General features: G+C 53.9%; 1 protein-coding gene across 5 annotated transcripts in view; it reads left to right on the top strand.

Moving 5' to 3' along the window:
* Positions 1-481: 481 nt before the first annotated feature.
* The window catches only part of TMEM260 (transmembrane protein 260), a 36,854-nt gene continuing 10,689 nt past the window's right edge, over positions 482-26,646 (top strand). For all 5 annotated transcript variants that reach the window (XM_029079075.2, XM_029079073.2, XM_029079072.2 and 2 more), the window contains exons 1-9: positions 482-673; positions 7,944-7,975; positions 9,254-9,405; positions 21,328-21,505; positions 21,987-22,100; positions 22,279-22,458; positions 22,819-22,859; positions 24,710-24,793; positions 25,397-25,511. In XM_029079075.2, the coding sequence (XP_028934908.1) occupies positions 568-673; positions 7,944-7,975; positions 9,254-9,405; positions 21,328-21,505; positions 21,987-22,100; positions 22,279-22,458; positions 22,819-22,859; positions 24,710-24,793; positions 25,397-25,511 (1,002 nt within the window). In that variant the 5' untranslated portion in view covers positions 482-567. The remainder of the gene's footprint in view (positions 674-7,943; positions 7,976-9,253; positions 9,406-21,327; positions 21,506-21,986; positions 22,101-22,278; positions 22,459-22,818; positions 22,860-24,709; positions 24,794-25,396; positions 25,512-26,646) is intronic.

The following is a 26,646-nucleotide window of genomic DNA, read 5'->3' as shown; positions in this document are numbered from 1 at the left end:
AATTCGAACCCATGACCTTTGACTCCCAAGCCGGGACTCTTAACAAATACCATCGTCATTATCATCATCATCATTATTATTATTATTATTATTACTGTTCCCCAGCCCCCAGGCGCTCACTAGCATGCAGTACCCCCAGCGCCCCCAGAGGGCGCTGCCAGCATTCCCTCCGCCGTCCCCCCTCCCCCTCCAACTACCTTGGGGAACCTACCAAAGCCAACCCCAGGCGGGGGGGGGCGCTGGAGACGAACAGAAAGCCAACAACGCATCTCCGCTCTTCCTCCACGCCAACCTCTCCGTCGCCTTTTTCCAAGCGTCAGCGGAGCTCGAGAGTGGAGGGCGGGCGGGGACGGCGGGGGTGGGATGAGGGTGATTTGATTTCCCCCCCCCGCGCGGGGCCGGGGGTGGTGGAGTCCGTCCCGAGGCCCCCCCCCCGGCCGGAAGTGAAGGCGGCGGCGACCGGAAGTGGGTGAGGCGGCGGGGCCGCTGAGGGGAAGGGCGGGCCTCGGCCGGTCCTTGCCGCTTTTAACCGGTTTTAACCGGTTTTAACCGGTGCCGGAGGCGGCCATGGGGCCCCGCAGCGCCGGCAGGAAGGGCGGGGCCGCCGTCTTCGCCGCCGTCTGGGCCGTCTTCGCCGCCACGCTGCCCCCCTCGGTGCCCGGCGGTGACTCCGGTAACGTATCCCTTCCATCCCCCCCTAATTATCATTAATTATCATCAAGTCGGGATCATCATCCTAATGGTGGGATGTTATTAAATGCCCGGCACTGTTCTAAGCGCTGGGGGGGGGGGGGATAGGAGGTCAGCAGGTGGGTCCCCAGTGGGGGCTCACCCTCTTTAGGTGAGGCCCGGAGACTTGAAGTAGCAACGGTAATTATAATAATAATCATAATATAATTATCAGAGTAATGGTAGTTACCATGTGCTAAGCGCTGGGGGGAGGTGGAAGGTCCTCAGGTGGGACCCTGGCGGTCCTTTTATAGAGAGGAGGGAACTGAGGCCCGGAGAAGTGAAGTTGTAACGATAATTATAATATAATCATAATATAATCATCATCAGAGTAATGGTAGTTACCATGTGCTAAGCGCTGGGGGAGGTGGAAGGTCCTCAGGTGGGCCCCTGACGGTCCTTTTATAGAGAGGAGGGAACTGAGGCCCGGAGAAGTGAAGTTGTAACGATAATTATAATGTAATCATAATATAATCATCATCGGAGTAATGGTAGTTACCATGTGCTAAGCGCTGGGGGAGGTGGAAGGTCCTCAGGTGGGCCCCTGACGGTCCTTTTATAGAGAGGAGGGAACTGAGGCCCGGAGAAGTGAAGTAGTAATGATAATTATAATAATAATCATAATATCTTCATCGTAGTAATGGTAGTTACCCTGTGCCAAGCACTGTTGTAAGCGCTGGGGGACGTAGAAGGACATCAGGTGGACCCCTGATGGTCTTTTTATATAGAAGAGGGAACTGAGGCCCAGAGAAGTGAAGTACTAACAATAATTATAATGGAATCATAATCATAAAGTAAACATCGTCAGAGTAGTGGCAGCTACCATGTGCCAAGCACTTTGGTAAGCGCTGGGGGAGGTAGAGGGTCCTCAGGTGGTCCCCTGACTCACAGTCGTTTTTACAGAGGAGGGAACTGAGGCCCGGAGAAGTGAAGTAGTAACAGTAACTATAATAATCACAATATAATCATCATCAGAGTAATGGTAGTTACTCTGTGCCAAGCGCTGTTGGAAGCGCTGGGGGAGGTAGAGGTTCATCAGGTGGACCCCTGACGGTCTGTTTATATAGAAGAGGGAACTGAGGCCCGGAGAATTGAAGTACTAACAATAATTATGGTGTAGTAATAACCATAATATAATCATCAGAGTAATGGTAGTTACTGTGTGCCAAGCACTGTTGTAAGCGCTGGGGAGGTAGGTCATCAGGGGGGCCCCTGACTCATGGTCTTTTTTTTTTTTACAGAGGAGGGAACTGAGGCCCGGAGAAGTGAAGTAGTAGCAATAATTATAATAGAGTAATAATCACAATATAATCATCATCAGAGTAATGGTAGTTACTGGGTGCCAAGCACTGTGGAAAGCGCTGGGGGAGATAGAGGGTCATCAGGTGGGCCCCTGACTCACCGTCTTTTTACAGAGGAGGGAACTGAGGCCCAGAGACGTGAAACAGTAACAATAATGATAGTGTTGTAATAATCACAATGTAATCATCGTCAGAGTAATGATAGTTACCACGTGCCAAGCACTGTTCTAAGCGCTGGGATAGATACAGAGTAAGGAGATGGTCCCCCGGAGGGCTCCCAGTCTCCATCCCTGTTTTACAGAGGAGGGAACTGAGGCCCGGAGAAGTGAAGTGGTAACAATAATCCTAATATAATAATCATAATACAATCATCATAGTAATGATTGGTACTGTGTGTCAAGCACTGTTCTAAGCACTGGGGGAGATAGGTCATCAGGTGGTCCCACGTGAGGCTCACGGTCTGAATCCCCATTTTACCGATGAGGGAACTGAGGAACAGAGAAGTGAAGTAGTGATAATAGTGGTGTTTATTAAGTGCTTGCTGTGTACCAAGCACTGTTCCAGGAGCTGGGATAGATAATTGGGTTGTCCCCCGTTGGGCTCCCAGTCTTCATGCCCATTTCACAGAGGAGGGAACTGAGGCACAGAGAAGTGAAGTATTTACAATTGTAATGGTAGTTATTAGCGCTTACTGTGTGCCAAGGACTGGGGGGAGATACAAGGTGATCAGGCGGTCCCCCGTGGGGCTCCCAGTCTTCATCCCCATTTTACAGAGGAGGGAACGGAGGCCCAGAGAAGTGACTTGCCCGAAGTCACACAGCTGACAGGTGGCAGAGTCGGGATTGGAACCCATGACCTCTGACTCCCAAGCCCGGGCTCTTGCCACTAAGCCACACACGGAAGCCTGCACTTGGTTGTCATCGCTATCATAACCGTCGTGTTGGATAAGCACTTACTGTGGGCCAGGCCCTCCACTAAGCACTGGGGTGGGCCCGTTGTTGGGTTGGGGTTGTCTCTATCTGTTGCCGAATTGTAATAATAATAATAATAAAGATATTGCTGTTTATTAAGTGCTTATTATGCACCAAGCACTGTTCTACACGCTGGGGTAGATACAAGGTCATCAGGTTGTCTCACGTGGGGCTCACCCTTTTCATCCCCATTTCCAGATGAGATCACTGAGGCCCAGAGAAGTGAAGTGACTCGTCCAAAAGTCACATAGCTGACAAGCGGTGGAGCTGGGATTAGAACCCACGATCTCTGTCTCCCAAGCCCCGGCTCTTTCCACTGAGCCACTCTGCTTCTCTACATTGTGCTAAGCACACAGTAAGCACCTAACAAATACCATGATTATTATTATTGTAACGTGCATATACACACATACACGCCTCTCGAATACACGCACGCCCCTCGCCTCCACACACACATAACACACACCCCGAACACACCACGCCCCCACATACACACTTCTAAAAAAACCCGCACGCCCCGCACCTCCACACGCATGCACCCTTCAAACACACATGCACCGCTTCACACGCATGCTTCTCGAATAAACACACTCCCCTTCCACATGCACACCCCTCCCACGCATGCCTCTTGACTAAACGCACGCCCCTCCCACGCACCTCCCAAATGCATACCCCTCACATACACACCCCCTCCTCACATACCTGCACGCACACTCAAATACACGCACGCCCCTCACACCCGAGCACGTCCCCCCGACCCGCACGCTCCTCCCTCCTCCTTCACATACACCCTTCCATTCCTCGCTAGGGGTGGATCCGAAAGGGACCGGCCCTTCTCCCGGTCAATCGCTGGTATGTATCGAGCGCTTACTGTGAACCGAGCAGCGTGCTAAGTGCTTGGGGGAGTCCAGTAAAACGGAGTTGGTAGGATCCTTGCCCGGGAGGAGCTTCCAGTCTACAGTCTGGTGTCCCCGCTCCGGGAGATGGGGGTTTGAGTGCTGGGAGGCAGGATGGTGTCAGCCTTGATTTCCCCACCCCGACTTCCACCCGGTCCAGTGAGTCCTGATGGCCATTAGCCACCCACTCTCCTCGTCCGGAGGCGCCCTTCTCTTCGGCTTCTTGCCTCCCCCCTCCTCCTGTCCAGCCAGCTCACTAAACAGACACATTCCCTGCGCGCAACAAGTTTACAGTGTAGAGGGAGAGACAGACGTAAATAAATTACAGATACGGATAAAAGCTGTGGGGCTGGGAGGGGGCCATTAGTAGTTATTACTCTGGTATTTATTAAGCGCTTACTAGGTACCCGGCAACGCGCTGAGGTTCGACGGAAGACAGCCACCCTAAACGGCGTCTTTTGCGAGAGGGACTACAAGGGATCTTATCTCCATTTTCCAGATGAGGAAACCGAGATTTGGAGAGATGAAGTACCCTGAACCCCGGTCGTCCACCAGGCTCCAGGCAGGGCTGGGTCAAGGACCTAGGTCTTCCGCCGCCCAGACCCCTGGTTTTTCCGTAAGATCCGGTGGTCGTCGTCATAGCTCTCTTCCGCTTCTCATTTAACGGAATAGACGAGGCCCGAGAAGACGTCTTGGTCCGGATCTGGATAGGGCAGACCAAGGGATGACGCACCGTAAAATATCATTTTGTGTCCGATCGTCGTGGTCATTTTAGGCCTAGAATGATTAGACCCCCCCCCCTTGGTTGTGGGATAGAATTGATTTCTCAATAGACCTTGATTTTTTTGCAGTATCGGGGCGAACCCATTTATAAAGCGCTTTTATGGACACGGTTTCGGTTTCACTTCTCGGGGCCTTTTATTGTGTAAAAAGGGGATTAAGACTGTGAGCCCCGTGTGGGACAACCTGATAGCCTTGTACCTACCCCAGCTCTCAGAACAGTGTTTGGCACATAGTAAGCACTTAGAAATACCGTCATTATTATTACCGTGCATCACGCTCGGGGGGATTTCCATAAATACCCTCCAGCTGATGCTGTTAGTGCTGCCAGACCTTTCAGGACGTAATTATCCGAACCCATCGGCAGTTGACGGTAACAGTTCTGTGGGGGAGCTTTGGCTCAGAAAAGATCCAATTCCGAGGTCTCTTTAATGCCCTAAGTGTAACGCCCGCGGGAGGTGAGAGCATTCAATCGTATTTATTGAGCCCTCACTGTGTGCAGAGCACCGTGCCAAGCGCTTGCGTTGTACTCAGTGCTTCGGCTTCGCTTCAGCTCCAGCTTTCCGTTATTCAGTCGAGTTCATCGAGCGCCGATTCTGTGCAGAGCTCTGTTCTGAGCGCTTCAGCTTAGCTTCAGTTCCAGCTTTCAGACGTATTTACGGAGCGCTTCCTGTGCGCGGAGCACTGTACTAAGGTCTTCGGAGAGTTCAGCACAACAATAAGCTGACACATTCCCTGCCCGCAACGACGAGCATTAGAGTCTGGCAGGTGGAGAATTCACCCTCCCCTCTGCATCGCCTTCGCACTTGGGTCAGGACCATTTAGGCACTTTGATATCCGTTGCCGACTTGTTCATTCCAAGCGCTTAGTACAGTGCTCTGCACATAGTAAGCGCTCAATAAATACTATTGAATGAATGAACCTCTGCCCTAGCGCACTTACGTACATATCCTCTAGACTGTAAGCTCGTCGTGGGCAGGGAATGTATCTACCAACTCTGTTATATGGTCCTCTCCCAAGCATTTAGTACAGTGCTCTGCACACAGGAAGCGCTCAGTAAATACCACTGATTGCTCGATATCCTTATACTCTACCAATTCCCCCGTCTCTGTTGTAACGTCTACCTTCCCCACTAGACCGTAAATTCCTTGAGGGCAGGTATCAGGTCTGCCAACTCTACTGTATTGTACTCTTTTGAGCATTCAAGTACAGTGTTTTGCACACAGTAGGCGCTCAGTAAACGCCATGGATTGAGAGATTCATTCTGTGGCCATCACCCAAGAGGAAATGAGCAACTGAAAATGGTATGCCGGGACACAGAAATGGCTCAAGGTGCTTGTTCCAGGGTTGAAGAAGTACTTTATCCTCAAATTCTAAGGGAATGAAGGGGAAAAATACTGTTTTGAGGGATTTCGCTGACTCTAGTTGTAAACGTTTTAGTGTCTGCTTACTTGTTGGGCAGGAAACACAACGTGCAGCGTGGCTCAGTGGAAAGAGCCCGGGCTTTGGAGTCAGAGGTCATGAGTTCGAATCCCAGCTCTGCCACTCGTCAGCTGTGTGACTGTGGGCAAGTCACTTCACTTCTCTGGGCCTCAGTGACCTCATCTGTAAAATGGGGATTAAGACTGTGAGCCCCACGTGGGACCACCTGATTCCCCTGTGTCTACCCCAGCGCTTAGAACAGTGCTCTGCACATAGTAGGCGCTTAACAAATACCAACATTATTATTATTACCACGTCACCGCGTTGGTTTCCCAGGCGCTGTGGTGTTCCACTGTGCTCACCGCCCAGAGGGCACTCAATAAATACCATTATTATTTCTGCCACCGTGACCTCTGAGACCTGAGGTCTGCATCACCCCCAAAGGGATGAGGACAGTTGGTGATTACCCAGGTAAAGGGACCCGAACATAGCCCACCTGGATCATTCAGATCAGATAACTGGGCCGCCCACGGTCAGGTGAACCAGACCCACCACCTTCTACTCATATTTTGTGTCGGACACTTCCAGACAGTTAGTGTTTTCTGTCAAGCGCTTACTACGTGCCAAGCGCCCCACCAGTCGTTGGGGTAGACGGAAAGATAATCAGGTCCCCCGTGGGGCTCCCAATCTTAAGTCGGAGGGAGAACGGGGATCGAACCCCCATTTTACAGATGAGGGAACCGAGGCCCTGAGAAATGAAGTGACCTGCTCAAGGTTTTTGTGCGGCCCTCCCCGTTCTAGCACTTCTCTGACGGTGAATGTGGATCGGAGCTCGAGTCACGGCATTTCTTCAGTCATGGTGTTTAAAAGTTGGGTCGGCGTAATCCCATCAGCCCTCAGGAAGGCCTGCCTACTTTTCGGGAGTGAAATGTCGATTTTTCAAATACCCAGCGATACCCTGAGGGGCTAAGAGAAAATATAAGGCAATACAGCCTGATTTATTACCGATTTATTACCTAAATATCCACTTCTCCCTCCCGGTAAATGATGGCCGCATCGGACTCCTCCACTAGAGTATTGACTTCAGGGCAGGAAGCACGTCAACCAACTCTCCTGTACTCTCCCAGGCGGTTAGCACAGCGCTCCGCACCCCGTAGGCCCAACAGATACCATTCACCGACTGATCACGAGAAGGTGCCGTGGCTGATGGGGACATCTCATCCTTGCCAGTTACCAAAATCGGCCTCTTCCACGTTGCGCGATCGGTCGAATTTACTGAGACCCCGTCGGGCGCGGAGCACTGTACTAAGCGCTCGGGAGAGTTTGCTAGAGTTGGGAGACACGGCCCCTGCCCTCAAGGAGCTCGCAGTTGAGCCGGGGAGGCAGACACTGAAATAAATTTCGGGAAGAGGGAAGCGACAGTTTCGTGCTGTATACACTCTACCCGATACCGTTCTAAATCCTCAAAGAACGGTGCAGTGGCTTCGGCTTTTTCTGAGCCCTTTTAGGAGAAGCATCTGTTTGTCCTCGGTGCTTTTTAAAAACTCGAGCGTCGAAGCTGCCGATAAGGAAAACTCAGCTGTATCTCCGCTTGGACCCTCGTGTGAAGCGCCCCTTTTTTGAGAACTTGTGGAAAAGGCGGGGGGAAAAAAAATAGTTTGTGCAACACGGTCGGAGGGACAAAAATATTCTTAGAAGATTTCATGCTGTTAAATCTCCACAGATTTACAGTTTTATCCAGTGAAATTAATGCAAAACCCCAATGCAAGCATTTGGATTTTAAAAACTTGGGAGGAGTGTCATCTCCTAACAGTAATTATTGGTTTTACATTATTTTTTCACAGGGGAGCTGATCACAGCCGCCTATGAGCTTGGAGTAAGTATTAGTTTTATTGTTTAATCAATGCTCTCATTAACAGTTTTAGGAATTAAGGAAGTTTAATTAAGCATGGAGCAAAGTAGATTAATTTATTTTCAAACCACAGTTTTTGCTAACTTATAAGAACAGTACGTGACCATTTACTTCGAGTTTTAAATCCAATTAAACTAAATTATAAAGCACAGGCTTTACAGTATGTACAGTAACTGGCTTATTATCAACCCAAATTTTGTCTAAGCTGGGGAGAATAAAATAAATCGGGTTACCAGTTTTAATAAGTTTTATTATTTAATAAAGTTTATTATGGTGTGAGATCCCTTTAGGCAAAACCTAAGGACTGGGAGGTTGGCGGGAATCCAGTAGCAGTGTGGTCCTCTGGCTTGCTAGCCAATAAAATAACCCAGCGTGGGCTCTGACGAGCCGCCCCTCTCCGCGCCCAAGCCACCCGGCTGATGAAGCTCGTCGGGGGCAGGGAAGCAGCGTGGCCCAGCGCTCAGAGTAATGCCTGGCACGTAGTATTGGCTTAACAAATACCAAGAAAACCCTCCCCGAAACAAACACCACTCTGTTATATCCTCCCAAGCGCTTAGTACTGTGCTCTGCACACAGGGAGCGCTCAATAAATACGATGGGTTGAGTGACAGTGGGCCAGGTCGCCCCTGCCTCCCCAGTGAGGTGGCTCTGTGGGAAACGTGTCGTGCACTCCGTTCCCCACCCCGGGGGAAACGCCCGTTGGCCTTGACCCCCCCCCCCCCGGCGACGGTCCCGAGAACCGGGCTCCGAGATTCATTCGTTCATAGTTGAGTGCTTACTGTGTGCAGACCGCCGTATTGAGCGCTTAGGAGAGTGCAATACAAAAATAGACACGTTCCCTGCCCAAAACGAGCTTACAGTCTAGAGGGGGAGATAAACATTAGTAGAAATAAATTATGGATATGGACACAAGCGCTGTGGGGCTGGGACGGGGGGGATGATTAAAGGAGAAAGGATGATGCAGAAGGGAGTGGGAGAGGAAGAAAGGAGGGCTTAATCAGGGAAGGCCTCTCGGAGGAGATGTGCCTTCAGTGAGGGTTTGAAGGAGGGGAGAGTCTTTGTCGGATATGAGGAAGGAGGGCGGTCCGGGCCAGAGGGAGGACGCGGGCGGGAGGTCGGCCGCGAGAGAAGACGAGATCGAGGTACGGCCCCTGCCGAGGACGAGGCCCGGCCTCCTCCCTCGGTGCCCTTGGGGTTTTCCCTCCTCCTGAAGGGGAACTCTTGTCGCCGGTCTGCCCGTAGGTGGCCCACCCTCCCGGCTACCCGCTGTTCACTCTGCTGGCCAGGCTGGCCATTGGGCTCATCCCTTTCGGCTCCGTCGCCTACCGAGTCAATCTGCTGTGCGGCCTGTTCGGAGCCGCCACGGCCGCCCTGCTTTTCTTCACGGTCTTCAGGTAAGGCCGCTCCCGAGCCCGGGGGACTTCGGAGGTGGGGGAGGAAGGGGGCGAAGGCGGGCTCCGGGCAGCGAGCCCCTCACCCGGCTCGGGGACCGTCCACGGCCTCCACCCGCCCGGCAGCGGGCACCCAGCGGCCTCCGCCGCGGAGCGATCGCGCCGCCCCGTCTCACGCTCCCCCAGTCTCCGGCCGGGCAGAACTAACGATGTTTGTCACCCTCCGAAGATGCAGATGGTCTAGTTTAATTGAACGGCGCCAGCGTCACCTGGCGGAAACCGGGCAGCAGCATTTCATCCAGCGCCTGGCAGCCGACGGGCAGCTGCCCGCCGGCACACCTGGGCCGGCCCCGAAAGGTGGCACGCACAGCGTGGTCCCGGGAAAGAGGGTCGGCAGAGGTCCAGCGCCGACTCGGCCGTTCCGTCGGCTTGCGGTTTTCCAGTGTCGGGGGGGGGTTCCGGGGTAAGCGGAGCAGACCCCGTTTAAAACCTGCCCTTCTTTGTGCGGGACTCTAACCCGGTGATTTTAAAAAAAGAAGGGGAAAAAAAAAAAGGAAAACAAAGGCAAGAGTCAGCCTCGCACGTGGTCCAAGGTTTTTGTTCGCCTCGGTTATCTTTGGCGTGAACCTCCTCTATGCTCTTAACCTCAGCCTGACCCGTACTTGAGGATTATTGGGAAAGATACGATTTCTAATTCCCTTTGGCCAAAGGGAAAAAAAAAACCCCACTCAATCCCTTCTTAAACTATGGCAGTTCATAATCGGAAATGAATAAATAATCCGCCCCTGAAACGCACATTTTGACAGGAGCCCTTGCAAGGAAACTCCTTTCTGAATTCAGAGGGGCCAAGACGCAAACCAGGTTGGAGACCAGTGTTTTTTGTCCCCTTTCAATATTAAGGCGGGTGTCTGGGGCTTCTGCCGCCGAGGTTTTTTCTGAAAAACGAAGCGCTCAGAAAACGAGATGACGCGAAATTAGCGAGGGGTCGTTTCTGCCGGTGTTCCGCCTGTTCGTTTTCATGAAGAAGATCAGTCTGACAGGTCCCTTCTCCAGACTTAGTCTTCTTTATCGTATAATCTTCTCCGGGCCGAACTCGAGACCGCGTCCCGCCATGTTGCTCATTTCTCCCCCGCCCCCAGATTTTTTTCCAGAGGAGTTTCTTTTCTGAAGAAAATGGACAAACCAGCTTGCATTTCTTTGGAAGGCAGTCTGCGTTTTAACGGGTGATTTATATTTTCAAGGTAGATGGGTTCAGGCAAATCTGCCTTTCAGTCACTTAAAAAAACTAGATTGCTAGTTTGTCCTGCCTTTGCAAAATACTGACGTCACCCGATATGTGACCTAGATTCATTCATTCAATCATTCGCATTTACTGAGTGTTTACTGTGTGCAGAGCACTGTATTAAGTCCTTTGCGAGACTACAATACAACAATTAACAGACACATTGTAGATGAAAAGGCCTTTGGAAAAAAAAGCTCTCAGCCTTAGAAAAGAACAATGAATTATATTCACCTCCATGAATTTGTAAAACTTTTGAAAAGTAGCGCTTTCCGTTGTTATTGTTCAAAGGCCCTTAAATGTATAAAGGTTGGCTTCGGGGTTTGGATAACTTTCTCTTGAGACTGCCGTGCCTGTGCAATCTGCCGATGGCTTAATAATAATAATACTGATATTAAGCATTTGCTATGTGCCATGCACTGTCCTAAACCCCGAGGTAGATGCAAGGTAATCAGATTGGTCACAGTCCCTGTCCCACTCGGGCCTCAAAGTCTTAATCTCCATTTTACAGATGAGGTAACTGAGGCACAGAAAAGTGAAGCGACTTGCCCAAGGTCAGCCAGCAGACAGGTGGCGGAGCCGGGATTAGAACCCACGTCCTCTGACTCCCAATCCCGGGCTCTTGCCACAAGGCCTTGCCTGCTGCTTCACTTTCCAAGCCCCACAACGTATCATCCTGGTTTCATGCATTTCATCCGGGACCGTCTCCTCATATCGCTGAGCTACAGGTTTCGCGCTTTCATCCTGAGTATAAAGTGGCCGCCGAACACCGCTCCTGTGAACCCCCAGCCCACACCGCCTTTTACTGCCCGTGGCTCCCGTGTTAATAGGAAAATATTTCAGGATTTCACACACAAATAATCGATGGAAGTACACATCCTTTGGGAACAGCCCGGATCAAGTGGCAGAATCTGTCTCGTCAAACAATAGACCCCTTCAGAAAGGAGCAGGCCATCTCTATGGTAATCGGCCTCCCGGTACCCTATTGATTGAATGGAAGAAGACATTATACAGTGTCAGTCGGGTTGTTACAATTTCATTTGTCGTGTGACCCGAACTTAACCTCTAAAACCTTTCTTCGCCGAACATACACTCAACCCGGGGACGCGTTTTCCGGCCGTCCGTTTTTATTTTCTTCCCGTCGCGAGCAGCCTCCGGTCCAGTAAACACATCCCGAGAGGGACTTATGCCTTTTGCTGTCCAGGGCGGTAAGAGACACGTAGCTTGTCTGTCCACTTAGAGGTCAAAGCGTCATTTCGTTTTGGCGTTGACTCCGGAGCGGTTTGATCCGGTGACTGGATGTGCTCCTTTCATCGCTTAAAAGAACGTTACTGTACCTGCACGATTAGCACTGACTGAGGCGGAGCAAATTCGTTCTTCTAACAGGTCTGTGTTTTCTCCGGTAATTATTCACACGGCGTTAACCCTGTTTAGCTCGTGGGATAAACATAATTTTCTTTTCACTTCCGACAGCAGTGCCTCAAACACAAATTTCTGCCCAAATGTCTCAAAGCAGAGGGCTCCCTTTTTGAGTAAGCAAGACCTGTGCCGGAAAGAGCGATTTACTCTCGGTCTGCCGTCCTTACGTGGTTTTTACTTTTCGGAATTTCGCGACGGCTCCGACAGCCCGGGCGATTCCCGGGCGCTGATGTCCTGGGAAGTCTTCGGCAGTGGGGCGCGAATACCGGCGGGTCTGAAACGGAGTGAAACGGGAGAACTGCTTCCCTAACCCAGGAAAGAGAGTCAGTGCAGTGGGCGGAATATTCTTCCCCATCTCAAAAAGGAGCCGGGGAGTGATCCGTTCACTTTATTGGGCCGGACCTGGTCCTAGCTATATCGGGGGGATGTTAGTCTTTCCTAGAAAAGTTTTGTCCCGAGTGTCGTCTGGGTTGTCATCTTATTCGTATTTAAGTAGTTGCGCGTGTTAAAGTTATGTCGTTTTGTAGGCACGTTGCCCCGAGAGCTTCCAAACAGCCCCATCGAGCGCTTCCGAACCGATCGGTTCCGATTCTGAGGGATCCCCATTTCTCTTGAGAAAACGTACAAACCATGGTGGTTTAAAATAGAAGGTGCAGTCAGATTTAGCTGGAATGACCAAACAGCCGAATTTTGAAAACGGTTTTCCAAAGAACGGATAGGGCTTGGGAAAATTCAGCATCTGATGGTACGAAATGAGAGGCGAGGGGGGGAGGCAACGTCCCGTGAGCCAAATCGAGAGACTTGGATCCTTCTAGTAGCATGGAGAAGCACTTCAAATCCCTCTTGTCAGTCAGAGCAGGTTGCAGTAAGTGGCCCGGAGTTTTCCGTGGATTAAGTTTTATGTGTTCCACTGCCTTGTGGAGATTGCTAGTGAGGCATGTGACTATAAGTGCAATATATATAAAAAAAAGTTCCGTCTCTTTGCACAGGGTTTCAGTTGAGTATGATTTCGCCGGCTCTTTGCTCTCGTGCCATCCCAAATCGGAAGCTCGAGCGGAGCCGGGAAGTGCCTTTTCAGCTGGCCAAAGAAGGAGCTGACTTTTTCACCCTTGGAATCCAAGATGTACTTTGGAAATGAGTGATTATCAGTAAAGGAGAACTTCCTCGCGAAATTCTCCCCTCCCCCCGCCTGTCTGCCATTAAATTAAAAGGCCAGACGGTCCACCTTTCCAAGGCATTAAAAGAAACCCTCAGGGAGATCTAAGGTTGATCACACACACTTCTTACTCTTTATTTGTTCATTTAAGGGGAGCTATTCATTTTGACGGATCGAGTTATGTAAGATAACTTCCCAGTGCCGTCACGATGGAGGCGAGGAAGAAAGAGGACGTCCCCGGGAGGCAAACGATACCAGGGCTCGGGCTGAATCCCGGCCACTCAGTAGCTAGTCCCTAGCCTGGGGCGTCCAAGAAGGAGGCCGGCAGATTAGACTCTGGCCGAGAGAGAGCGCGGTCCGCTTCCACGAGGCCCGCGGACAACGGAGAGCCTCCCGAATTTTGTCGATTCCCGCGCTCCTCCAAGCAACAGGGCCGTCGTCGGCCACTGCCGTGGCGTAGACACCACGCCGTCCGGGAAAGAACGGGAAACGAAAGTGATCCCAACGTAAGAAAGCACGTGGCCCCTCCCAGTGACGGAGGGAAGGTTGGAACTCGCAGGTTCAGAGGAGATGGCCACCAGAGAGACCAAGGCAAATCAGTGGCATTTATCGAGCGCTTCCTAGGTGCAGAGCCCTGGGCTGAGCGCCTGGGAGAGTATGATGCAACAGAATCAGCAGGCACGTTGGCTGCCCGTAACGAGCCGCGGAAACAGCCGAGGGCCGCCGAGTTGTCGTCGCCTTCGGGAGGCTATCTGTGGCCTGATTCCCCGGCTAATTGATCATCTCTCTTTTTAAATTTTATATATATATATATATTTAATTCCAGCCGGTGTTCAACTTCCATCGAGCCAGGCTGTTAAAGCGCCTTAAAGAGCTCGGCCCATTTGCGTTTTCCTCCGGAGTCGGCGTCTCGGGCCCGGCTAGCGGGGCGTCGTCTCGAAGGGAGGAAGCGGGGCGGAAACTCTCGGCCGAGACGGTCGAGTCTTCCCCGACAGCCAGTCGGAGTTAGAATTAGTTCAAGGAAATGTTAATAACGCACCGGCCGGCCTAATCCCTTTGATATCACCAGGTACCCTCCTGTTCATGGGTTAATTGCTTTAAAAGCACAGGCAATATTCGGAGCGGTGGGGCCGCTTCACCTTTTCACAGCTGTTACCATTGAGTGACAACTAAATCCCATGTGTAAGATGAGCAAGAGCTCAGCCTCCAATTGGGAGAAAATTTATGTAAACCGCAATCCCTTCAGAATGTGCGCGAGTCGTAGACTTTCTCGATTTACTCCGCTTTTCCCCGAAAGCTCCATTGTTCCCTTCCCTAAGTCCCACCAACCCTTTGTAGCCGAATATCACAGCGGCAGCAGATAGCTTGAAATATATAAATGCTATCATAGCTCTGATTAATAGCAGTGCTTATGAGTCAAGTCTGATAACGGGGCAGCTCTCCACTCAATTTCAGATACTGCTAATGGAATCTGTCTTCTCCAATTGTAATATGAGAAGGCCTAATTTGCTATGGAGCTTGGAGCTGTCACCAGTAGGGGATTGCGGGGTCAGATGGGAACTGCCAGGTTTGTGCCCCGCAGCTTGTATCTCTCACTTTGAATAGAGCAGCCCCCTGCCTGCCAGTTAGCTGATAGGGCCGCCGTGGGGTTTATGCCACCGCAGACAATGGGAGAGGGGGCTCCTCCGGCCGACTCCCTAATTGTGAAGGCGGCTCATATTTCCACAGCTCCCGTGCTGCATAATTTCTAATAAGTGGTTTTTTTTTCTTTTTTTGAACAAGCGTCAGATTATGAAAAGTTTCCCTCTCCCCCCCCCCCCCACCCCCAATTACGAAAACTTAGAAAACACTCCAGTGGCCAGATCCGTTTCCTGCCGAGGTTCGGACCGCGGGCGCGCCCGGTGGTGGACGGAAGTGAGCGGGGACCTAACCTTCTCCCCCATCCTCCCGGTTTTCCTCACGTTGGAAAAATAAAAAAAAAAGGGCGGGTGCGGGCCCATCCAGATGGATGCGGCGGGGCCGATTTGGGGGCGAGGACGGAGAAATGATCCCGGGATGGCGGGGGGGGGGGGGGGGGGAAGGGCGGGGCGAGGTGGCGATAACCGGGCAGCCCGTGCCGCCGGTCCAAAAACTTCGTGGCTCCGCCGAATCGTGCCGCCGCCCGGAGCACGTCCACCTCGAGCTGTCGGGTGGGCTCGGTCGTGTGGTCCCCGGCCCGGGTGGTGTCTGGAAAAGTTTTGACGGAGATGTGCTAAGCGACGGGGAATTCTGGGAGACGGATCGGTCGGCGACGGTCAGAGCTCCGGTGACTCTAGGTGCGGCGATCCGGGATGGTCGGCGCCCCTGGGGGTGGGTACTGTGATCGTTAATAAGGCTCGTTAAACGGGACCAGGTCTTTCGCTCAGTTGTAAAAGCCGGGGTTCCGGGCGTTCAGATTCAGGGCAGTGTTTATCCGAGGCCGAAATTCGGGGAAGGGAAAAGAAACGAACAACCGGAAAACCTAGCTCTCAGTCCAGGTTCTTTCTTCAGGAACCCAAGTGGCCCGATTTAAAGGTGGGTTTGTGTCCGAGGGATGGGTGTTGATTCCCGGATCCCCCGGCCTTCCGGTTAATGGCGGAAGCGAACGGGGTGGATGGTCTCGAGAGCGAACTCCCCTCCCCCCGACTTCTAGAAACGATTCTTCTAGAGCAGGCTCACAGGAGCGGAGAGAAAGCGGAGGACTTAAAATGTGAATAAGTTTCTACTAGCCTCGTTTGAATTTCATCTCTAATGGAGACAGCGAGGTTAAACTGCGGTCACTTACCCGAGTGGTTGTTGGTTTTATTCTCTCCCACCTCCTTAATTTGCCCGCCTCCTGAAAATAGCAGAATTCTCTCTCGTGTGATTCTAGGTCAGCGGGGCTGGAATCTACTTTAATTTTTTAGCCTAGTTTAATCGGGCGGACAACCCGGCACGGATAGAAGATGACGATATTTGACTTCTTCCCGGCGAGGCTTCCCCCTGAGCCAAGTGGCCGAGGCCGCGATGGGGTTTGGTTCAGAGACGTCGTCGCCGTCGGTGGCTCGTGTCAGCCGAGCTCTGGAGCCCCAGCCTCTGTCCGGGAGTTCCTACCCCGTCACCTCTCAGAGGAGGAAAATTTTAGGGCGCGGGTCAGAGACACCCCAGAGTCGTAGCACGAGAGTCGAAGTCATTTTCCAGCTGTGGCGGCCTCGGGTGGTAACTCTGATCACCGAGAAGTCTCCAAGCCGAAACTTGACTTGGGAGGGAGAGGAGCAAGGCCGGGGAAGGGCCGAGACCAGCCCAGCGGACTCACCCCCTCACAGATTACGCACCCGTCCCCACGAGACCGCGTTAACGCTCCCATTGGAACGGAACCGGGAGGATCTGGGGACGCGGGACTTTGCTGGGGGCGCTGGTGGTTCTCAGCTTTGGCTTTTAAGGTTCCCGACTGTGGGTCAAGCACTGTTCTAAGCACTGGAGTTAGATACAAGTTAAGCGGGCCGGTAACCTTCCCGACCCCACGGGCTAAGTAGGAAGGAGAACATTGTCTGCCCGTCTCCCCCGATCAGACCGTGCGCCCGTCAAACGGCAGGGACCGTCTCTATCTGTTGCCGACTTGTTCATTCCAAGCGCTTAGTACAGTGCTCTGCACCTAGTAAACGCTCAATAAATACTATTGAATGAATGAATGAATGAAGGAACAGGCATTGGATGACCTTCCCGTAGTTGAGGAAATAGGCACGGAGAAGCGAAGCGACTTGCCCGAGGTTCCCCAGCCGGCAAGTGGTGACGCCGAGATTAGAACCCAGGTTCCTCAGCTCTTCGGGCCCGTGCTTTAGCCATTAGGCCACGCTGTTTCCCCGAAAGCCGTCTGCACAGTCAGTCAGTGGTAGTTATCGAGTGCAGCGCGCTGCGCTAAGCACCTGGGAGAGTCTAATACAGCAGAGTTGGTGGACACATTCCCTGCCCACAAGGAGTTTAAAGTCTAGAGGAATTGGCAATTAGCGCCTCCTTTAGAATCTCCAAGAGCCCCCCAAGATCCCTCCGAGGCACCCCACCTCACTCTGCCCATCTCGGGCAGAGTCCAGGCTTCTCTCCTGGTGTTGGCCTTGGCGTATGAGTGCGGGATGTTACGCGGGATCGAATCGACACGGAAGAAGCTCTGATCTATCCATAGATATTGAGACCTGCCTGAGGAGGTGTCTTTCGGGTGGGCGGGCGTCTTCTCACCAGGCTAAGTCAGAGAGAGAATCGCGGCTAAGGAACGCGGCGGAGTCACTGATAATAATAATAATAATAATGTTGGTGTTTGTTAAGCGCTTACTACGTGCAGAGCACTGTTCTAAGCGCTGGGGTAGATCCAGCGTAATCAGGTTGTCCCGCGTGAGGCTCACAGTCTCAATCCCCATTTTCCATATGAGGGAACTGAGGCCCAGAGAAGTGAAGTGACTCGCCCACAGTCACCCGGCTGACAAGTGGCAGAGCCGGGATTCGAACCCATGACCTCCGACTCCCAAGCCCGGGCTTTTTCCACCGAGCCACGCTGCTTCTCCGATCAGAGTCGAGGGTTCGGGAAGGGAAAATGCGACAGGGCTGGATGGCTGCCATTTACCGTAGAGAGGCCGGTCCAGAAATAGTCGTGTACCCAACGGGTCATTTCTGAAGAAGGGCCCTCCCGGGGCTTGTCGCATTTGGTTATCGACTCTGGTTCTCCAGCTCCGGGATAGTCTGTACGGGGTGGTTTTGGATTTTTCCCGGAAAAACCTATTCATTTATTCATTCATTCAAAGCTCTGGAGCTCATCGCTGCACTCTTTAGACTTGAACGGAAAATCGGGGGTTTTTTCGTTTTCCAAAGCGTGTGCGTATTTATTGAGCATTTACTGTGCGCGAAGCCCCGTACTAAGCACTTAAGTGCAATATAACAAACCCCTGCCCACAACGAGTTTCTAGTCCAGAGGGTGAGACGGACGTGACTAGAAAGAAATAAATGACAGATGTGGACCTGAGTGGTGTGGGGCTGTGGGGGGGGGATGAATTAAGGGAGCGAGTCGGGGCGGTGCAGAAGGGTGTGGGAGGGAGCTCACAGGAGAGCTCGATCAGGGAAGGCCTCTTGGAGGAGACGGGCCTTCAATAAGGCTTTGAAGTAGGGGAGCGTCCCAGGCTAGAGGCAGGATGTGGGCTAGAGGTCGTGGCGATTTTCTCATTGGCTCGGTGTCTACTCCGGCCTGGGGGACGTAGTTTTAAAAAAAATCCGAAAGCCCCCTGCTTATGCTTTTCCGACGTTCGGGGCGACAGCGTCTCTTGAAAAGAAGCAGCAAAGTGAAAACCGGATGGCTCGCTTCCAGTGGAAGCGGCGGATTTTAACCTTTCCTGCTGGTGAGAGCTGGCCCGGGTGGGTTCCGTGCTTTGGTGATTTCGTTTGAAGGTTTTTCAGTGCCCATACGGACGGCTTTCTGGGTAAAAGGGAGACATCTCTTCTGCTTGGGGCTGGATTTTGTCCAGGACCACACTATCTCGAGGAGATGGCTGTAATAATAATTGTGGTATTTAAGTGCTCACCATGTGATAAACACTTCTGTTAGCGCTGGCGTAGATACATGATAATCTGTCCCACGCGAGGCTCGCAGCCTTAATCCCCGTTTTACAGACGAGGGAACTGAGGCCCAGAGGAGCGAAGCGACTCTCCCCGGGTCACGCGGCGGAGCCGGGATTAGAACCCGCGTCCTCCGACTCCCGGGCCTGGGCTCTTTCCACTGGGCCACACTGAAAGCTTCAGGTGGGAGACACCCGTGCCGTAGAGGCCCGAGGTGGTGGATTGGTGAGATGTGGGCAGGTGGAAATGGTTTGGGTTCTCCCTAGCGAGAGTCCTGGCATCAATAAGAATTGGCTTAGCCCCTCTCCGGGGTGGCTTTTCCGTACGTTCCAGGTAGTTTATCGCGCGGGATTAAAGACGGCAGTTTCACGAGACTACTCAGATAACAAGCCAGGCTGAATGTTCCTTCCAAATGTTTTTAAAGAAAAGATTATTCAGCCGGAGATCTGGGTTGAACGCATCAATCCTTTTAGCAGCATTAAAAACCAGTGAGATTTACGGGCCCCGTCTCGTTCCGTCGCTACCGCCGAACGCGTGTTTTGAAAACGACTCCCTTCGGAGCAACTCGGAAACGCTTTATTCAACGAAAAGACCGTTTCTCCTTTCAAGTCTAAACAATGCGGCGATGAACTCCGGAGCTTTGGGAAGCAGAGGATTTGGCCGGTGAAACGAGGTCCGGGAGAGCCGCCCCTGGGCGGTCCGGCGAGCGCCAGGGTTTGCGGGGAGCTGGTTTCGAGAGGGCCGAAGGTCGGGGGGGGGCGGGGAGAGGGGGGGCCGGAGGTCCGGTCCCGGAGGTTGCAGAATGAGAAGGAAACCTCTTCCCTTCAGAAGCAGCGTGGCTTAGTGGCTAGAGCCCGGGCCTGGAAGTCAGAAGGACCCGGGTTCCGATCATGGGACCTTCACTTCTCTGGGCCTCACTTATCTGGAAATCGGAGATGAAGAGTGTGAACCCCATGTGGGACGGGGATCGTGTCCAACCCGACTAGTTTGTATCTACCCCAGTGCTTAGAACGGTGCTTGGCGCATACTCATCGCTTAACAAATACGATTATTATTATTATCGTTTATCCTCCGCAGCCCCCGGCTTCCCGTAAACCCAGCGGAAGGCCCAGGGTCTCTCCTCACTTGCAAAGGCTCGGGACTTGGTAACTTTTTAAAAACTCCGTTGCCATAAAGAGGCACTTGAATGTGAAGCCGACTCTCCCGAACTCCACTTCTTCCCTGGCCCTCTTCTGTTCCCCCCCCCCCCCCTCCACTTCTCTGGGCCTCAGTTTCCCTCACCATAAATTGGGGATGAAGACCGTGAGCCCCAAGCGGGACAGGGACTGTTTCCAACCTGATTACCCTCTATCTACCCCCAGCGCTTAGAACAGTGCCTGGCACGTGCCATATAAAAACAAGCCAGAATCGAGGTGCCCCGGAGCTTGGATTCAGGCACCCTCACGCCCCGTTTAAAGGGAAGCCCCGTTTTTGCCTCACCCGGCCGGGGTAGGACGTGAGCGAAACGTGGCTCGGAACTCCTGAGGCTCGGGCACGGCTTGAGTCTTCCGGAGCCGTTTAAGCTGCCCGTGATAGCTTAGTGGCGGGCACTCGGCCAGCGGGTGTTCCATCGATCCTTTTACCGAGGCGGCCGCCGGATCTTAGCGACGCCGCCCGGCCAGGACCTCCCACCCTCCTTGGCCTTAGCTTGGGTCGTTCCACGCCGCCTCCCGCCTCGCCGCATCCGGGGGCGGGTTCCGTTCCACCGCTCCGCCAGCCCACACGTGGCCGCTGGCTTCCGAGGAGACTTGACACCTTCGGAGTCCTTCAGGGAGGCTTCGAAATGAAGAAGATCGCCCGGAGCGAGGCGCCGCTGCCGTCTTTTTCCTGCCGTAGCCGGGGCCACCTGAGGCGGGACTCGACGAGGTACCCCGCGTCTCCCATTCCGCCGGCTGTTCAGCGTAGCTCAGTGGCTCGAGCGTGGCCCTGCGAGTCAGGAGGACCTGGGTTCCAGTCGCAGCTCCGCCCCGTGTCTGCTGTGTGACCTTGGGCGGGTCACGGCACTTTTCTGGGCCTCAGTTGCCTCATCTCTAAAATGGGGATTAGGAGCGTGAGTACCACGTGGGACAGAGACTCTGTCCAACCTGGATCGACTTAGAACTAAGCCAGTGCTGGGCATGTAAGGAGTATTATTATTATTATTCGCGTGGGCTGAGTTACAGTCGTGTCAGCACGCGCAAACCCGACAAGCCGCCGCCGTTTTGTCCTTTATGTGTCCCGAGCCCCCCCCCCCCCCCCCCCCGCCCCGTCTCCTCGGGGCTTCTCTGGAGCCCCGGAAGTCTGAGCCGGGGTCCGCTCTCGGCCCCAGTTCCATCTGAGGAGACGCGCGCCCCGACTGAAGATGCGGAAAGGTTGCGAGCCGTCCCCGGTGCCCCCAGCTGTTCCCGTGGCATCCGTGCTCCGTGGGAAAGACGATTTTGCGTCCGCTCCTCCGCAGGCTTTCCGGCTCCTTCGCTGGAGGGATCCTGGCTTCGGGGATGTTCTCGTTTTCGCGCCTGACGTGGCAGTGGTCCACCACCGCCGAGGTCTTCAGCCTCAACAACGTGTTCGTGGGGCTGCTCATGGCCCTGGCCGTTCGGTTCGAGGAGGCTTCCGCCGCTCAAGAGAGGTCGAAGGTAACCGTCGGGCCTCTGGGAGAGCCCTCCTTTTTCTCGGGCAGGTCATCCTTTTTCAAGTCCTTGGCCCCTGGGCCCTCCTGGGCCCTCCCCCCGCGCACACCGACCAGAAATGAAGGGGCTCGTGGGTCACGGACCAGAAATCCCCTACGCCCTCGGAGCCCACACGGTTTCTCGGGCGACGCTCGACCGTTCAGGTGATCTCAAGTTAGAAGGCCTCGCCCTCCTCACCTTCCAACACGAGCTTGGTTGGCATCCCAACGGCCTCCGAGCGGGAACGGGTGAGGTCACAGGAGCCGGCCGAAGACCTTCCGGATCGGCGGACCCCCTCGTGGGTCCCCGGGCGGCCCCTCGAGCGGCCAGGGGACCTGGGTGGGCTCGGACGCCTCGGGCAACTTAGCGACACCTCCCCCTTACTTCCCTGTGCCTCACCTGCCCGCCTTTCCACTCTCTTCATCTGTTTTATTTTTTTTCTCCCTAGGTAGCTCAGATCGGCGCCTTCTGCAGTGGCCTGAGCTTATGCAACCAACACACCATAGTCCTCTATGTCCTGTGCATCGCGCCCTGGGTCCTGCTCCGCCTTCTCAGAGAGAAGGTAGGCTTCCAAAGCTTGATGGGCGCGTGGCGGAGCCGGGATCAGAACCCAGGTCCTCTGACTCTCGGGCCCGGGCTCTTTCCACCAGGCCACACCGTCCGCCCGCCGGGCGGTCGGCGCCCGGCCCGAGCCGCCCGGGACCCGGCGCTGACGTTGAGCCCGCCGGGTGTTGCCGCAGGAGCTGTCCGGGGGCCGCTGGGCCAAGCTGACGCTCTGCTTCTCGGCCGGCCTCCTGCCGTACCTCTACCTGCCCGTCTCCTCGGGCCTAAACCGGGCCCGCTGGACGTGGGGGGATCAGACGACGCTCTCGGGATTCCTCACCCATTTCTTCAGGGAAGAGTACGGGACATTCAATCTGGTACGTGTGGATCCCCCCCCCCCCCCCGTCTCTCTCTTCCGGGGGCGGCGGTTGCCTCTTCTGCGGCCTCGGGAACGGGGGTGTCGGCGGGGAAGTGGGGGATCGGCCCGGGGGAGAGAGACCCTGGAGTTCCTGGGTTGATCTACAGGTGGGCCGTGGGCTCGCGTCGGGAGTCGGACATTTGCTGGGTTCCTACCCTAGACGACTTCAGGCGTCGGAACATAGAAGAGGACGTTCTGGGGGGGGGATTTTTCTAGCGTTTGTCCCCGAGCCCCAGCCCAGGGGGAGAGAGAAGCGTGACAGAGTTGAGTCTCTCTCCCAACCGCCTCGTAAACCGGCCCTGTTTCTCTCTGCGACCAGGCCAAGTCGGAGACGGGATCCAGCCTGGCGGAGATCCTGCTGTGAGTAGAGACCCCGTCCAGCCAGGGCAGCGCGGGGCCGGGAGGAGGACTGGGACATCGGGGGGGCTCTGGGACATCAGAGTGCTCCGGGCTCCACGCTCTGCCGCCTCCGCCCTCCGCACTTCACGCCCCGGAAAACGCAGCCTCACTTGGCGCGCCTTCCCCCACCTTTCTATTCGACTCCAGCTTCCTCCCCCCCTTCCTTCCTTCCTCCCTCCCTCCCAGATTCTTCTCTGGGACCAGGAAGAATTTGTTTCTGGTCCCAGAATTTATTTTTTTTTTTTTCCTTTTCAAAGTGGTTTTATAACATCTCTCCCAAGAAGGAAACAAAAGGTCTCCATCGTGTGCTCTGCTGACTGGGGTCTTCAGCGCTCCATCTAGTCAGTTCCCTCGAGACTTGGCACACAGTAAGCGCTTAAGAAATACCTTAATTATTATTATGATTTGCTTGGATCTACCCCAGCGCTTAGAACAGTGCCTGGCACACAGTAAGCGCTTAAATACACCCCTGCCCGCCCTTCCCCGTCCCCCGAAAAGCCAAGCACTAGATTTTTCTTCTCCCGCCCCTGAAGCGTGGAAAATTCTTCCATCCAGTTTTCCTTTGGGTTTTTACACCTCTCTGGTAACGACGGGAGGCCGATAACCTAGTCACCGGTAGAATATTTAAAGTTACTCCGGGCTCTCTCCCCTTGGTGTCCTGTGAAGGCACAGTCACCGAAAGGCTGTCGTGGAGCCAGTAGAAAGGGCCTTTTAGGACACTTGGGGCTGGTGAACGACCTCGCCTTTATTAAGCCCCCGATACTTGTGCAGGGGGGCGGTCAGCGCCGGCCCCTTAAAGGAACCCAGGCTCCGATGGGTTCCGACGAGTCGAGGTGTCGTGAGAAACGGTCCCCCCTGCCATTGCCTGCCTTCACAGGGCCCCCAGGGGAGAGGGCCCTGAGTAACTTTAAATATTCTACCGCTGACTAGGTCATCGGCCTCTCGTCGTTACCGAAGAGGTGTAAAAACCCAAAGGAAAAGTAGATGGAAGAATTTTCCACGCCTCATGACGGGAGAAGAAAAATCTAGTGCTTGGCTTTTTTGGGGGGACGGGGAGGGCGGGCGGGGGGGTATTTAAGCGCTTACTGTGTGCCAGGCACTGTGCAAAGCGCTGGGGTAGATACAAGCAAAAATAATGATAATAATCATGGTATTTAAGCGCTAACCGTGTGAGGGGAATAGAAATCAGCCCTTCTGAGGTGAAGATTATTTCTGAAAGACGACTCCAGAAGGATCCTTGAAGCAAAGCGGACCAAATGCAAGGGTTCCCTCAGCCCTAAGGTTCTGGGACGCTGAGGATCCGGTCCCTGGAACGCTGGGTTGGCAGGCCTCCATTTGCTTCTCCATCCTCCCCCCTCTCCCAGGTTACGAAAGGCCCCTTGGAAAATCATTTCTCTGGAGAAACTTGGCCAGACTGCCAGTTTCATTCTGGTGTTTTGTTTTATGAAAAATCTGGCATTTAAGTGCGTTACAGGCACTTTACTAGGCGCTGGGGTAGATACGCGGTGAGCAGTTCAGACACAGTCCCTGTCCCGGTCTTCATCCCAGTTTTGCAGATGGGGGAAACCGAGGCCCCGAGAAGTGAAGTGATCTGCCCCAAGTCCCACGGCAGACAAGTGGCGGAGCCGGGATTAGAACCCACGTCCGGGCCCGTGCTCTTTCCGTCAGGCCACGCCGCTTGAACTGACTCCCTCCGGACCTCGTTAACATTTCACCGATCGAATTGGGCGTTACGGGAAATGGCTTCAGTTGAGCCTTTTCTAAATACGTAAAGGGTAAATGGGATGGATTGTCTCGTATTTCCCGTACAGGTTGCAAGTGGTAAATATGAGGAAGGAACTCTCCCTTAACGTCCAGGCCCTCGCGGTCGTGGCCTGCCTGTGCGCAGCAGAACCGTAAGTCACGCTACCTCTTGTCCGTCAGCCGGAAGGTCTCGAAAGTTTTTACTGTGCAGATAAGGTGTGTGGTGAGCTTTTACGGCGCTTACGTAGGCGGGTGGTGGGCGGGACCCTTCCACGGTGATCTTTCTCTCCCGGCCACCGTTTCTGTCGGTATCCACTGAGCGCCGACCCGGTGCAGAGCGCTGTACGAAGCACTTGGGGCGGACAGTGTAACAGAGTGGGTAGACACCCTCCCTGCCCGCCCACAACGAGCTTCCAGGCCTCGTCTCCCGAGAGAGCGCGTTTAGCTCTAGTTGACTTTCACTTTCACTCGGTTACGAAGCCTGCGGGCCGGAGAGATGGAGAGCCGGCCTGGGGCACGGGGCGGGCACAGGCTCGAGGGGCTTTCTGCCGTTATCCCGCTTCACGTCGGCGAGCTCAGTAAACTGTCCAGATCTTCCCCGGCCCTCGTAGAACTGGTCGACGGCCTTGGTTTCGGCCAGTTTCAGAGCCCGGCCGTTTCCTAGTCTCACTTCTTTCTGGTGTCGGGGCTCATCTTGAATTTCGGGATTTTGCCCACCCTCCTCTTTTGATCCGCTGTCATCTCACCTCCTGCAGGGACAGACGGAATCGGTCGTTGGTGTGGCTTTTTGCCGGCATGCTCTGCGTGTATTCCCTCTTCTTTGCCTGGAGGGCAAATTTAGATATTTCAAAACCACTCTTCACGGGCGTGGTAAGTGTCACCCAGCTCCCAGGCGGAGCCTGTGTATTATTATTAACAACAATAAGTATCGCTGTGGTATTCGTTAAGCCTTTCTATGTGCCAGGCGCTCTACTGAGCGCCGAGGTGGACCCGAACCCACTCAACAGTGTGAGAGTTCGAGGCGGGGCGAGAGGCCAGCGGCAGGTGACTCGGGGGGGCTGGCGGAGATTCATTCAGTAGTATTTATTGAGCGCTTACTATGTGCAGAGCACTGTACTAAGCGCTTGGAATGCACAAACCGGTAACAGAGACGCTCCCTGCCCATTGATGGGCTTACAGTCTAATTGGGGGAGACGGTGATTCATTAATTCAGTCAGTAGCATTTATTGAGCGCCTCTGTTTATTGTACTGGACTCTCCCAAGCGCTTAGGACAGTGGCATGCACACAGCGCTCAATAAATACGGCGGAGTGAAATAGGACTGAACGAACGACTCCACCTCCTGAGGAATCCACCCGGCCTGGCGGATGGAGATCCCGGGGGCCGCCGTCGGGGGCCGAATTTTGGGCCGGTGGGCTGACTCAGAGGATCGGTGTGTAGGTTCTTCAAGGACTGGTGCGGTTACGGTGGGAGCGGAAGGAATGATCTGTTCCGCGTGCCCGGTGCAGCAGCGTATTGAGCGTGGCGGTCAGTGGTATTGCAGAGCACTGTGCTAAGCGCTTGGGAGAGTACAATACAGCAACAGACGCATTTCCTGCCCAGTGTCATTTCTCCCCCACCCCCGGTCCCAGGACCTCAATCGTAAGGCGTTAGGATTTTAAGAGTCATTATGTCATCAGCGTTTTCTCATATTCACTTAATACATTTTACATTGCGGCTTTAAAATCACATGAGGAACGGTGTGGCTCGGAGGTTAGAGCCCGGGCCTGGGAGTCAGAAGGACTTGGGCCCTAAACCCGGCTCTGCCGCCGGTCTGATGTGTCCCCTTGGGCAAGTCATTTCACTTCTCTGGGCCTCGGTCACCGCCTCTGTCAAATGGGGATTGAGCCCATGGGCACCAGATGGGACGTGGGACACAGTCCAGGTGCTTAGAACAGGGCCTGGCGCATAAGAAGCACTTAGTACATACCACGGAGAGATATAGAGAAGCAGCGCGGCCCAGTGGA

The sequence above is a fragment of the Ornithorhynchus anatinus genome, chromosome 14 (assembly GCF_004115215.2).
Source record: "Ornithorhynchus anatinus isolate Pmale09 chromosome 14, mOrnAna1.pri.v4, whole genome shotgun sequence".
Taxonomy (NCBI): Eukaryota; Metazoa; Chordata; class Mammalia; order Monotremata; family Ornithorhynchidae; genus Ornithorhynchus; species Ornithorhynchus anatinus.
Note: the sequence above shows the minus strand (reverse complement) of the source record. Positions and strands in the feature narration are given on the sequence as shown.